Here is a 14,070-nt window from a genome sequence, read left to right as displayed (position 1 = left end):
AACATAACACTGTTTAAATAAGATGGCATATAGGACAGATCATGTATTTACGTGCTTTTTAGAAGAGAGCTATTCTTCAAGGAACGCTCTTAAGAGCTTATTTCAGAGCAGAAACATATTCCTTTAGAGATTTTTCCAGTGTGAACATTGCAATAAGCAATATACTGAATCAAGAGTTCCTCTCTTTAATAAAAACCACCAACTGCTTGTTTAAAAAAAAAACAGAAGAGCTGAACACTAGGATCAAGAGCAGTTACTGAAGTTGTTTAGCTTTTGCAACATTATTTATAATACACTATCAACATGCCTGTTCCAGTTTGCTGTTTCAAATCACAAACATTATCAACAGCACAGCTGTAGACATAAATTGTCTCTCTCAAGGACTTACCTTGGAGTTAGCGGGCTCAAAGCTGCAGGTCCCCCCAGTAAACTTCGCCCAGTTTTTGGTTTATTTTGAGCCTGTTTAGACAATATGGCAGTTCCTGACCCAAGGGGGACAGCATCTGGTGAAATCCCAGCCGAGTCAATGTAAGACATTGAAGAATCAGTGTTCAAGGAGGAGTATTTTGAATTGGAGGATTCTAGGTTGATTCTGTTCAACTCCTGAAAAATGGAAGGCAGCTGTTAGATAGCTGTTAGTTTCTAATTAGCATTTTTCAGTTAAGCGGGAAAGACTGCTTTAAATACAATGATTTTAGCAAAACTCACAATTGTGTCTTGCGGTGTTTCCATAAGGACAGTCTCGGGCTGTCTATGGGATATGTTGTGATTAGATACCAATGTTGTGCAAGTGTTAGGCAGACAGCTGCTGAAGTTCTGTAAAGATGTTAATTTAAATGTTTGGTCAGGGTCTGGTTTTTCACCTGTAAGATTGGAAGGAGATTTAAGTACAGTTATTCCTGCGTCTATATGCTGAATATTCAGTCTGAAACAAGGAGGACAGGGGACAAAGTGTTGTAGAAGGGGTGCGTTCTTATTTCATTGTTTTAAAACCCCTTACGCCAAATCAGAAGCATTCTTCCACTACAAAACCCTGGACAATCAGTTTTATTAAAAAATAGACTTGCTTTTTTTAAGTTATTCTCAGAAGCATGGTTTGTAAGGGTCTACCAACTGCCGGTTGGAAAACATATGGTATTGTTAAATCCAAAAATGTGTAAATAGTGAAAATAGAAGAAAACAAGACAAAAGCTCTAAACACTGGCAAAGTATTTTAAACGCATTATTGCTCACAAAACCACTCCCAAAGAATTCTGCTGGCATTTTCCTTACTAGTTCTGGACAAGGAGTAAAATAAACCTTGCCACATGACAATGGCAAATCAGAAAGCTTGACATAACCAGAAACGTAGAAAACATCTTCACTAGTAAAACAGTTCTGCAGACTTACCTATTTCACATAGCGATTCAAAAGGGGACCAGAGGAAAGGATTTAAACTAAGGCTCTTTTGGTAACATTCTGATCCTTTGGCAAGCCGGTCTGTCTTGCTGCAAAAAGAATGTAACAGTTTATAGGGAAACTTAAAAACAGCACTTTTGTTCAAGATAGCTTTCCAGAAGAGGAGTTGAAAAACAAAACCACGTCGAATGTCACAGCAACATTCCTCATTTTTCAAGCCACACAGTAATATTAAGTTCTTTTGAAGCTATTTGACATATTTAGACACAGATGAAAGTCACTTAGACACAGCCCTCAAAAAAAGTTACATAAGCACTAGTATAGCTTGAGAATTTTTTGTTTTAGAAAGATGCTGTTCTTTGCAACAGCTTTTTTCTTTTTTGCAAACAGCAGTCTGATAGCTAGCCTTCCAGCCATTTTAAATATCTATGGATAATATTTTTGCATATAAATTAGGGGCTAAACTGAACACCTAAGTATCTAGCTACAAAGATAGCTTCTGCTGAAATAAGTTTGTTTGAGAACAGGTATACTAGGAAAGAATCCAAGAACGCCACTATTCCTATTCAATCTGTTCACATTTACTGAAACCTTTCTTGTATCTAGGCAAAAGCAAAACACTTAATTTGTAAAGTTATTCTGACTGGCAGTCCTCAAAACTTTCATTTGAAGGTTACAGCTATACATCTGCAAAATAGATACAGAAAAATCAAAATAGCAACACTGAGAAACAGGCCTTGAGAGTTTCTCTTCAGGAAGAATACAGAACAAACCCAAAACGCATCAAGAAAAACCCCAAAATACTCTTGGATTGCATGCTTAACCTGGAAAAGAAGATTTTGTGGTTTCAGTCAGTCAGAAGCTCTGGGTGAAAGAAGCCATTCGTGCATTCCCAAGTTAGATGGCTTCCACAACTATCTACCTGCACCTATCATACTCCAAAATTGTGCAGGCCATATAACCCAGAGACAGGTGTACCCTGCGGTGACTAAAAATATATTTGACTAAAATTGGGCTTGGTCAAATAAAAACCCCCAAGCTTTATTAGACAAAATAAAAAAGTAACATTACCAGTAGACATGTCCCAGTAAGGAGAGCGTAAAGCATGCAGAGTCACCAAACTCCATAACAATGTCATCATGGCTTTTCTGTTTATTCAACACTCCACCAGATAAGATCTGCTCTCCTTCTGCAAGCCTTTTTAAAAAACAAGAGGTTTAAAGGGGTTACAAGGCTCACAGTATTGGTAGTCCAGTGTTTTCACCCTGCTGCAAACAAAAACAGAAATCCACTGTCAGCGTTCACAAGTTTCAAACCACATACAAACTAGTTCCTGCAAATGAATTTTGAATAATTGATGGATTCCTCTAGCAACATGGAGGTATGCAGTATTCTGAAGCCAAACATCTCTACTGGGAGGGAGGAAAAACAAAACAAACCCAAAAACCCACGCCACTCCAAAACCAGAGACACATAATACAACATGACTTTTCCAGAAGTGACTAATCTTAGGTAGAATACTAAATGGAGGACGAGAAAGTCTTCTAGACACTTCATTTTTGAAGGTACTTTACCTAGTAACAAGCTAAGACAACGCTTAGTTTGGCTTTGTTTCCCAACTAAGAAATACAAACTGTGAGGCTCCACGCACTCAGTTAAGATCCAGTATTGAGATATGGCACAGACTTTGGATTTTAATGCCTTGCTTTCTTGCAAGAGGGGCTCAAAAGGAGAGCAAAGGCTCAGTTTGCATCTACTACACCTGCAGCGAGCAGTACCGCTCACAAGGCATGGGCCACTCACTATTAGGCTTGAACATGACTTTATACAACTTCTGGGGATGGGAGGCATTCTTCTGGCATTTGAGACCAAACCATCTCTTCTTGCCTCAACTTGAAGCTGTATTTGTAGGTAGATGCTTCTATCAGTATAGACCATTGCCACAAGACAATAAGGTACATCTGTATAAATGAGCTCATATAACTAACAGCAGTGACAGTTAAATTTAACAAATTCTAAAGAATACGTTTAAAGAAATCCCATCTAGCTAACCGAAATCAGTACTATATGCACACACCAGACTTTGTAAAAGCAAGGGAGGTCAGCTTCAAGTGTATTCCACTGGGACCTTTCCAGGTAGAGCATTAACATGATTTCCCTTTCAACAGAAGAGGCAAAGAAACCTGTATCCTAATAGCTCCAAGTGCCAGAAGAAACAAGAAGTCAAGACATCCTCGCTACTCTAAGATGTCAAAGGACTCGCCTACTAAAGAGAGTATCAAAGGCTAAGGAGCTTCCCCTGCTGCCTCTAGAGATGCCTGCATTTTGGTTACACGTTGTGAGCAGGATCACAAATCCTGCAAAACAATCGCATCATACTGCATGAAACTCCAAACATCACATTACCTAGTCTGAAGAAATTAAACTTTTTTTTGGTCATTGGAAGAGGGTCACTCAAAAAAAAAAAAAATCAAACCAAAAAAAGCTACAACACATAACCACAAGCTGTTTTGTAGAGAGACTTTTAAGCTTCTATAAAGAACCCCCACAGTATTTAAAGTTTTTTGAACGAAAATTTTTGCCTTTCTTGGTGCCTCATCCTCTCCATTCTGCACCTCAGCCAGACACTGTTTCCTACATTTGAGCTGAAAGGTCTACAGAGAAGTGAAATACCCTCAATTAACAAACTCTCAGGGCATTAGGGCCTGTAGCTTGAGCAATTTCATTATATGCTCTTGCCATTAGACTCCAGAAAACCAGCAAGATAACCTTGACAGGGACATAGTAGTGTCAAGGTTAATTGCGATGTTGAATGCAGCATTCTTGGATGTGGATTCAAGGTGGGTTTGTTGTGGGTTTTTAAAAACAGATTTCTGTCTGCCATCTTTTTCCTCACCCACCCATTAGCAGTAACTGCGTAAGTAGAGCAAGCTTACTGTTTGAGGGAAGCGGCCTATCCACTAAATTCATACTGGAAACACTTAATGAAATAAGCAAAGTATCAGAGAAACACAAAACCAAAACAAACACTTCCCAGAGTGGTCTCCTTGAGTCATCTCAGCAATCAATGTTTTCTCCCCCTACACAGCTTGACAACTCCTTTGTAAGTTATTCAATACCTTTTAGAGGTTTCTGCAACATGGGCTAATGTTTGCTAGGTCCATATCTGAAAGCAAAATGGATTGAACTTATAATAATCTTTAGAGCTGAAGGACCAATGAATTACTAGTTTATGCAATATGACAGCTTTCAAAGAGGAAAAAAAAAATGCATTTGTAACCCTGGACAGAACATAAGGGATTTACTTACTTGCTGAGGTCAACACAACATTTTGCAAGCAGGTATTTACATTGTGGGGTAGTACAGCTGTGTCCCTTTAGAAGCCTGTATGCTTTATAGGCCTTTCCTGAGCGGTAGTAACACGTTGCCAGTAAAAACAGTGCTTCTTCTGAATGTACTAAAAAATATAAAAAAAATAAAAAAGCCATCAGGTGCTTGTTTACCATTTTGATACAAAGAATTTGGGGGCAGGGAGTAAAAGCCAGCTAGGAACAAGACACAAGAAAACAAGTATTGATATTAGAGAAATTAATTACTGAATGAAGTGCATTTCTTTATTCGTCAGCATATAACAAACTTCCATATGCCATTTTCTTGTATAGTCAGACCAACTCTTAACATCTACTGTTGTAAGAGAACTTTGATCCTTCTGGCTACCCAATCTAAATAAGTGATTAGCCAGCTTGTTGTTAAAATAACAGCAAGTCAAGCAAAGCAGTCATTCCTAGCAGAACAGAGCTACTTTAACAACTCGTTGGCCACACCAAGACTTGGCTCAGTGTATCACACCCGCTAGTAACACTTTGCACTAGCTTAAGCAGTGCATAAACACTGGCACAACAATGGCTGTTGGGAAATACAAGAACTTTATGAAGGAAGATCTATTTTAGCCTAAGTAGCCTAATTAACAGTTTCAATCCTAATTTCAACTGGTCTTTTCCTGTTTGCAATTTTACTTCTGTTATTTTTCTAAAGCATTTGATGCTATATCATCACATGACTTAGCAGAGCAGGTTTTCCAATTTTAATGACTATTAAAGTCAGTCAATTACCAGTCACTTCTACCCCAACATTAAGTCTTGTCCTTTTTGCTGCCTACACTCATTATTTCATTGGGAACATGGCTTAACATTACCATTCAGATGCTTTATTTATTTTATGTTAGGAGGCAGCGATAGGGACAAGCTCTCCTACAAATCCTCTTCTCAAGCTGAGTCCTCACAAGTTTCTTAATTCTGAATGAAGTAGTCAAACTTCAGGAAAAATCATCTCTATCTAAACAGAGAACAAGAGTAATCAAGACAGAAACATTTCTCTATGGCAGAAACAGGAAGTATTTAGATTTGGTGTCTGCTTCAACACTTCAACTGCAGAGATGAATTATGTACTGCACCGAGAATGTTCTATTCAAAGAGCTTGACTTGGCATCCAGATTTAAGACTGAGGTCAGACTTGCTGATTTTACTTGTGATTACAGCATAAAGGACAGAGAGCTAACCCCTGAAGTAACTTTAAAACCTTACGGTAAAGTTATCAGCTGAAACTTTACACGCCAGAGAATGTACTTCTGTGAGGTAACGGTGAGCATTACCATGCTGTGCTGTTAATTTGAGCGTTAAGCTATGATTGTGTGACATATGTGTATGACTTCATTTTAACTGTTTTCTGGGTTTTAAGCAAAAAGAGCAAGATATCCAGATACGCTCACAGATTACGTACAGCCATGGTGTCTTACCCTATTCTTTGTACTTCCCCAAATGTTACGCTCAAATCACCCTTATGCAATGATGTATTTTAAATCGAAGAAAGGCTGTCTATAAAGGCAAGCAACTTAAATCTCTAAACAATCAAGAAACCCACATTACTTTATACTTTTCAGAACACACTACCATGCAAATGGAATTCAGCATTAAAAGAAACAATTCTGGTGTTTGTTCCTCTACCTACATGGAACTCTTCAGAAAAATCAATATGAGCATTGTACAAAAACCTCTTTGGGCAACCTGCTCAAATCCTTCGCTACACTGAAAACTGACTATTTTAAGTTTGTGTCATCACCCAGACAGTGACAGTGGAAACTGAAGACCCAAAGGGAGGACATTTTATTAGCTTTATCCAAAAACCACCAGATCTTTTTGAAAATTAAAGTTAAATCAATTCTTTTATCCACTAATTTAACACACTTGAGTTCTGGGAAACTACCAAGCCACAGACGTCCCCCACAAGGACAGTAATTGCAGGTGGACTTAAAAGAAGTTCTTCTCAGGGTAAAACCCCTACTGCCAATATGGAGTCACTGTATTCAAGTTCAGCAGCTTCTACTCTGCAGTATAACTACTTATTTTAACCAGAAGCCAGATGTTTTGTTAGCAGTTAATTGCTTGAACCAAGTGACAGCATGCATGCTGTTCTCTCTCAGCACTGCTGGTCACTGAAAAAAGCTGTTTGAAGTACTCTTGCAGAGGATTATTCTGCAAAGATAGCGTCAGTATCAAGTCATATATTTTTCTCTTGGCTGCTGCAAGAAGTGGATTCCCTTTGTTTCTACATCCTTGCCAATTACCTTCAATCTAGCATCTCCCTGCATCTCACAATGTGCTGTGTTGATGAGAGATATGTCATCCCTAAAACACTATTTCCTTTATGCACACCTAGATTATAAGGTTCCATAATATTCTACACAACACTTTTCATTTAAGCACCAGATGGAAGACCCCAGATGTCATGGGTAACCTTGGCATGAGGAAGAAAAAGTCTTTATTTCTCAAAAATTAGGTTTGTGCTTCCATTGTTAAGAAGTGCATTGTGGGCATGTCAGGCAAAACATCTAAAGCAAAACATTTCATTACAAAACACGGAGCATGAAACAGGTTATACAGTTTAATTCACATGATAAGCTCAAGCTGTTTAGCATGAGAAATTACATTATGCTTATATTTTAGCTTAAGGGTTGGGTTGGTTTTTTTCATGTTAGTGATTAGGGGACAATACCTTTCAAAATAGAGAAGAACAGCTCAACACCAGTATCGAGGAGAAAGAAGTAGAACAAAAAGCTTATCTGAGGTCATGGAGGAAAGGTTAAGAAAAAAGAGGGACTAGAACACAAGAAGGTGGTCTTTGAAGGACCCAGGAAAAGTACAGATTTCTGTTACTGCTGCCTGCTCAGTATCCAAGACACCCTAGATCTGACAGCATTACAATGAAGTCACAATTAACAAGCATTCAACAGGAGGTACCTATTCCATATGTTCTGATTCTCATTGTCTCAATTTCACTACGCTTTTCTCTCATCATCACAAGATCATCTCTTTCAGCTAACACACCAAATATCTGAACAGCATTATTAGCAAAGACAGCTTTCAATATCGAGACAATTTGTAGCATTTGTGTACTGCATCTATCCTCAAGTGCCCTTGGAAGACATGCAATGCCTAAGGTTATTAAAAAAACTCTCTCCCATCTGACACGATAAAACAGATCACTGTAAACGTTGTACTTAAACACACAACTCTGAGTTTAATTGTTTTAAGGAGGTTTTACTGTAAAACATTGCTGCTGTTACATTATTTGATTTTCCAACCTAATCATGAGGCATTCTTCCACTTTCCCCAAGCAGAAAGTTAAACTTCATTATCACAACAACAGGGGTAAAACAAAGCTGGACCAGAGGCTCAAAAATCCTAAATCAAAATTGAAAAAGAGCATCAACTTTATACTTGCAAAGTACATACCTTCTGCATATAATCTTTCTGCAAGGAACACTGCATCGCGGTAAGCATAGTGGTTAAGTGCTTGCCATATAGCAGCCTGCAAGACAAGAAAATAATCTAGATTTAGAGACAAGCTTTAAAAATGCAAAACTCATTAGCTCTTACTGTCAAAAGGCAAAGTTCAATTTTGTTTTATTGGAGTCATAAGAAGAATGGAGGAGGACAAACATGCAGGCCAAGTTTTAGTTGTTTCAACTATTAGTAAGGAGACTTAAAAAAACCTGACAACTTAGCACTGAAGTCATGAACCAGTCTAACAATGTTGCTCACTAGTTACCATACACAACCATCTATAAGTCTCAGCCAACACGCACTGAAATAACAGAGTACTTCCACTCGTTACTGAGTTTTAGCCTGGTGCATAACTGAGCATGAATTGTTGCAAACTACCACCAAACAATAACATGTTAAGTAAAGGTAAGAAACAAAAACCGCCCCGCAACTGGTTACTAGAATATTCCATTTTGCTCTTAGCTGTGCCCAAGGAGGGGCAGGGGAGGTGGGGAAAAGCTAGGGTGCCCAACTCAATTTAACGGCGTTACGCATAAACCCATTTAAACTATTTCCTCGTGAGACGTGCCAAACCAAAACCCAACAGGACTAGAAATCACATCAGTGTCCAAGGTTGCCAATACAAGACTGCCGTTGATTAAGTATGTTAGGTATACAGCATTTTCCTTGAAGAGTTATCAGTGTTCCCTTAAGAACCAAGATAAACACAATCCACTGCTTTTTGTTGTGGTGTTTTGTTTGGGTCTTTGCTCATCAGCCACCTTTTTACTGCCACTAATTATGATTGTGAGGTATCACACAAAAATGAATGCAATGCAAATGAGATGGACAAATTGATATATATACAGATATATATAAAGGCAAACTACTACTGCATTTTGCTTATATACCCATACTTGGTCAAAACCAGCTACCTACTTAATCTTACTATTGGTCAAAACCAGCTACCTACTTAATCTTACTATCATTTTTTTTTTCCATGAACACCAAGCTCAAGAGTTTGAGACTGTCAATATTTGTGCAGACTCGAAAGATGGCAAAACTCCAGTGAAATGCAAATCAAACGTACATACAGGTGTACAAACTGTGTACACCATTAAAGTAGCTGTCATAATTACTTGCACTGCTGTAGCTGAACTACAAGCAAGAGCTGTCCAGCAAAAGAATAGGGCTGGGGTACGCAGGTTTCACAACAAACACTACTCAGCCAATTTTCTTCAGATCACATTAAAAGCCTTCCGTTATCTGTAAAAGAGGGGTGGGATGGGAAAAATAATTCTTTAAGATCTATTCAGCCTTTCCTCCCCACCTATTACAAGTGGTGGTGTGCACACTCATCAGGGTTTGCGTTCTGAGGTTAGCATCAGGACTGCAGTTCCTTCCCATCTGGCAGTCTTGCTCAAGTTCCAAAGCAGTTTCCCATAAGCAGCATACAGCCATTTTGCAGTACTTTTGTTATTGCCGATCCAAACAAGATCTGAACTTATGAACTCAAGGCGCTGTGGTCTAGTATTTCTCCAATATTCATCAGCAACTGAAGACAAACAGAATTAGCTTCTGATACTTATCAGACACTCCAAAAGAAAAAGAAATCTTCCAGAGCTAAAGAAATGGTGCCCTGTAATGCTATTCCCAGTAGGAAAGGCAAGCGCCAATTTAATCTAAAAAAAAATTCAAACATCACATAGAATTACATGTACCATATGCTACTTCTTCCAACACAAACTTGACAAACTCAGGGTGTGAAAAATGCTCAAGTTCCCTTCACAGGAAGCCTACACAGTCTTCATGAACAGTACACACCAGAGTTTCCAATTACTATATAGAATATTATACACAAAATCTCTACAGAGATACTGTTTTCTTCAAGCAGCAGGTCTCAACAATATACTTAAAAAGTCAACAGGTACTTTTAAGCTCATGTGAAAGTATTTAAAAATGAATTCTCTTAGTTTGATTATTATAATACAAACATCTTATTATTTCTCCCTGGCTGTGTTCCACACTTCAGATAACTTCAGCCACAGAGTCTGCCTGAAGAGATTACTCCCTTTTACCTTGAAAAGCTCCAAGGCTGTACATTGTTCTGTGCACCGCAGGCAGCATGGTACAAAAAGTACGAGACAGAAGGAGGGCGTTAAAATCTTTCAGACTATAGCGAAGTTAGAGCAGCCTAAGGTCTCCTTTTTCTCTTGCTCTCAGAAGCAGCTCTTCCTTTACCAAGTCACGAGTGACATTTAGATGAATCTACCCAAGTTGTGTTGTCTTCGGGTTAAAAATACTGTCTTTACAGGGATGTAACTCAGCATGCTTGCAAAACAAAGGTATGGGGGGGTGGGGGTGATGAAATCAATGTCATTTGACTTCTCAAACAGGAGCAAGTTGCCAGAAACAATCTTGCCAAAGGCTAAGAGGGGACACAAGTGATTTTTGGCTATCACACAGCCACATTATAAAAGTTACGCTACATATTGGCTCAAATAACAATCGTTGCTGAGCGGAGTCCCAGTGAAAGCAAGAAGTCAGCTGGTAGTATCCCTGTTGTGTAATAATTGTCATTTTGCAACACAAAAGGTGCAAGTTGGACTCATGCCTTCAACAGACAAACTCTGAAGACTGGGTCCTTGCACACACTCTCCTAAAAGAGCAGGAAGAGGAAAGGAAGGTGGCAGGGAATCAGCTGTACTTATGCAGTAACGATTTTCCATGAGAACAGATGTCTAAACTGCAACTGTGTCTCAAACTACCAAAAAAAAGAAGATTTCTTGTGCACCTTTTAGGAAGCATCTAAATGCACCTAAGCATTTAGGACAGGAACATCAATCTCTTTATAGAGTAGTAATTTAGTTTGTTGTAGCAGAAGTTCAATGCATCTACACAGCGTTAGTGGCACACGACAATTGACAAACCACACCAGAAGAGTTGTCTGAAGCAAAAAACTTTGGGGCCATTTATCCAGTAAAAACTATTTAATCCCAAAAGACTTCAGAGCAGGACAACACAGTACAACCACAAATACAATCCAAATGCCATCTTAGTTTCCTCCCTATGGTAGTTACCAAATTTTACGTGGAACCTGTCAACAGAAAACCAAAGCAGCAGCTTCCTCAAGAATGTGCAAAGCAGTTGAGATACTTTGGTTGCAACGTCTGTTCTCAGGGCTACAAACATGGACAGGACGGAAGCTTGAAGTGTTTCAAAGTTTTATTTAAGCATGCTTGTAGACCAGATAAACCTCCAGGTCCTAGTCACTCATTTTAAGCATGCATTAATTTGCAAGTGCAAAGTGAACAGGGAATTACAAAACTACCATACCAGCCACAGCTCTGCAGCAAACCATCCTCAAGAAAGCAGAGCAAGGAAATAAAAGCAGATTCAGACAGGCCCATCTTCTACCCAGAAAATCCTGTGCATTGTCCAAGTGTCACTTCATCTCTAAGTCAGAGAGCTCTTAAAAGTTAGGTGTTATCTTCTGACAGTTATATAGCCTTGGAAATTATTTTCAAAGCTTTACAGCCTATTGACATGCTAAGCAGTTTCTATCATGATTTAAGACTTCGTCAGGGTGGGCAGAGGGGAGGAGAGTTTTCTGCAATAAGCTGCGCTGCATTTACTAGTTATGCAAACTCTGCCCATTAAATAAGCAGACACTGGAATTGCATGTTTTCAGCCATGACAGTAGCCTTGGAGTTTGAGCACCATTCCAGTGGGTCACAACAGATGATCACCTTGAACAGCTAAATTCCAAGGAAAGCGTTCATTTTGTTTCCGAGATGTTTTTCAGAAATATTTGGAAGGCATCCAGTCTGTTTCTCAGCACATGGGACACAAGGCTTTATGTTTGAGCTGAAGAGTTTTAAATTGACTACATCAGGAAGTACAGTAGAAGTCTGTTGTCTATGTAAACTCTGGCACTTTTGTTCATCTTAAGGGATTAAAAAAGTTAGTAAAAATCTAACCAGTGAACAGGGTGCCTTTTGGGACATTAACTTCATGTAATTACTTCATGCAACATAAACCTAACATTAATAAGGCAACATAAACCTAACATTAATAAGGCAACATACACACACAGATCCCGTTATTTATCTGTCATGCTTTGCATATCACAGCTGTAAAGATGACAGTTTTTTCCTGGAATGCTAAGCCCCGTAGACATCTGAAAGGCTGGGAGAGAACAGACAAATAGACAGGAAAAATCTCTGCAATGACAAAAATGAGAAGTAGTGTCAACTCTTCCAATCATATCATTAAAAAAATAATCAGAAAAACAGAGTTAAATACGCAGACTCCAGCTAGAACAGGAATTCAGAAAGGCAATCGACTTCACCCAGATGTGTACTGCAAAATGGAGACCACTCGCCGGACACGTTACACTAGTGAGAAAACAAGCATGAGCTGGTTTGGAAAGGTCCTGTAGTCCAGCAGTCCAATCTCTACGCCACTGCTCACAGCCATGGCACAAAGAGGACTACAGCTACAACAGCAGATCCAGGCAGAACTCAAACGTTGGCCTCGTTTTGGATGGTGCACCGGTGACTTCCTCGCCATCAAAAGCAACAATACGTCCAAGACCAAAACAAATAACAAATCCTAAACTTACCAGTATTGCTGTAAGTAAGGAATAACAGCAATGCGAACACCAGTAGAACCACCGATTAAGGAATTACTGGGCATTTCAAAGCAGACAGAATCTAAACAGATATATTCAGCATAGCAAAGCCCCATCAAAACATCCAAGCTGATAAGAGCTTGAGAATGGAGAATACCATTAGAGACGTCTTTACCTTTCGGAAAAATGAAAACAAGACTGTACATTTCTATCACGGAACTCTCAGAATAGCAAATATTTTCCACTTGGTTAGTCTAATTAACACAGTACCGGAAACATTAAATATTGTTTCCTGTCATTCACTCTGCAATGCATACTTGCTTCCTTTTCTGTTGTAATCCCATGTTTTCCTAGAATACCCAACTGGTGCAAAACACCAGTCCAGCTCCAAGGGTAACAGCAACGGTGTAAGTACGACCACTGCAGAAGAGGGACCAGGTGGCTGAAAGTGTTTCCAGCACCGCATTGACCCTTGCCCTCAGAGTGGATGAACAGAACAGCGGCATCAAGGACACAAACCCCTGGTCCACAAGAGTGCAATCACTGTCACCATCTTGCACAGGCAGCGTCAAGTCAGCAGGGCGGTCTTCCACAGGAGAAGTCTTTCTTCCCCTCCCACCTTTTCATTAAAAGGAGAGAGGAGAGCCAAAAGCAAGAATTCTCACTATGTTCATTACAGAACATAGTCATGTACTACCAGGACACTTACAGTGAGAGGTTCCTAGCGTAACTAGAAAAAACCCCCACCCTGTTAAAAAGATAAAAGTCAAAAAAAGAACGGGAACATGAATAAGAACACTGATTGATTAAGATTACAGAATAGTTAGAGCAACGGGCATACAGGAAAAGTGGGAAGAAGAAGGAACTCTTAATTCCGTGAATCATGCCTTTTGGATGGGAAGACTGAGAACAAGAGCAGGAAGCCCATCAGGGTAGCTGCAGTGAGACTATAAAATATGGTAGAAAACCGAAATTTACATTATTTTCTCTCCTGTCCTGGTCTCCCATCAATCTGAAGGTTCTAACTCCTTAGGAAGAAGGAATGTCCTTCATTTGCACAACAGGTACAGAGCCGAGCACGCTGTCAGCATTTTAAAATGAAATAGCAGTAAATGCAGAAAGGTAAGTGAGATGGAGAGAGAGGTATCAACAGGTCTCCCAGGAGATCTACGGGGGGAGCCGAAAGGGCCTTTTCTGGAAGCCGACTCAGCGGCGGTG

The 14,070-nt window shown here is 39.3% G+C and overlaps 1 protein-coding gene across 1 annotated transcript in view; it reads right to left on the bottom strand.

The window, feature by feature from the left end:
• The window catches only part of CDC27 (cell division cycle 27), a 43,731-nt gene extending 35,474 nt beyond the window's left edge, over positions 1-8,257 (bottom strand). The window contains 5 exon segments of the mRNA XM_019474275.1: positions 389-603; positions 709-863; positions 1,390-1,487; positions 2,470-2,595; positions 8,190-8,257. Of these exon segments, the coding sequence (XP_019329820.1) occupies positions 389-603; positions 709-863; positions 1,390-1,487; positions 2,470-2,595; positions 8,190-8,257 (662 nt within the window).
• Between the last annotated feature and the right edge of the window lie 5,813 nt (positions 8,258-14,070).

Source organism: Aptenodytes forsteri, unplaced genomic scaffold (assembly GCF_000699145.1).
Source record: "Aptenodytes forsteri isolate BGI_AS27 unplaced genomic scaffold, ASM69914v1 Scaffold249, whole genome shotgun sequence".
NCBI lineage: Eukaryota > Metazoa > Chordata > Aves > Sphenisciformes > Spheniscidae > Aptenodytes > Aptenodytes forsteri.
Note: the sequence above shows the minus strand (reverse complement) of the source record. Positions and strands in the feature narration are given on the sequence as shown.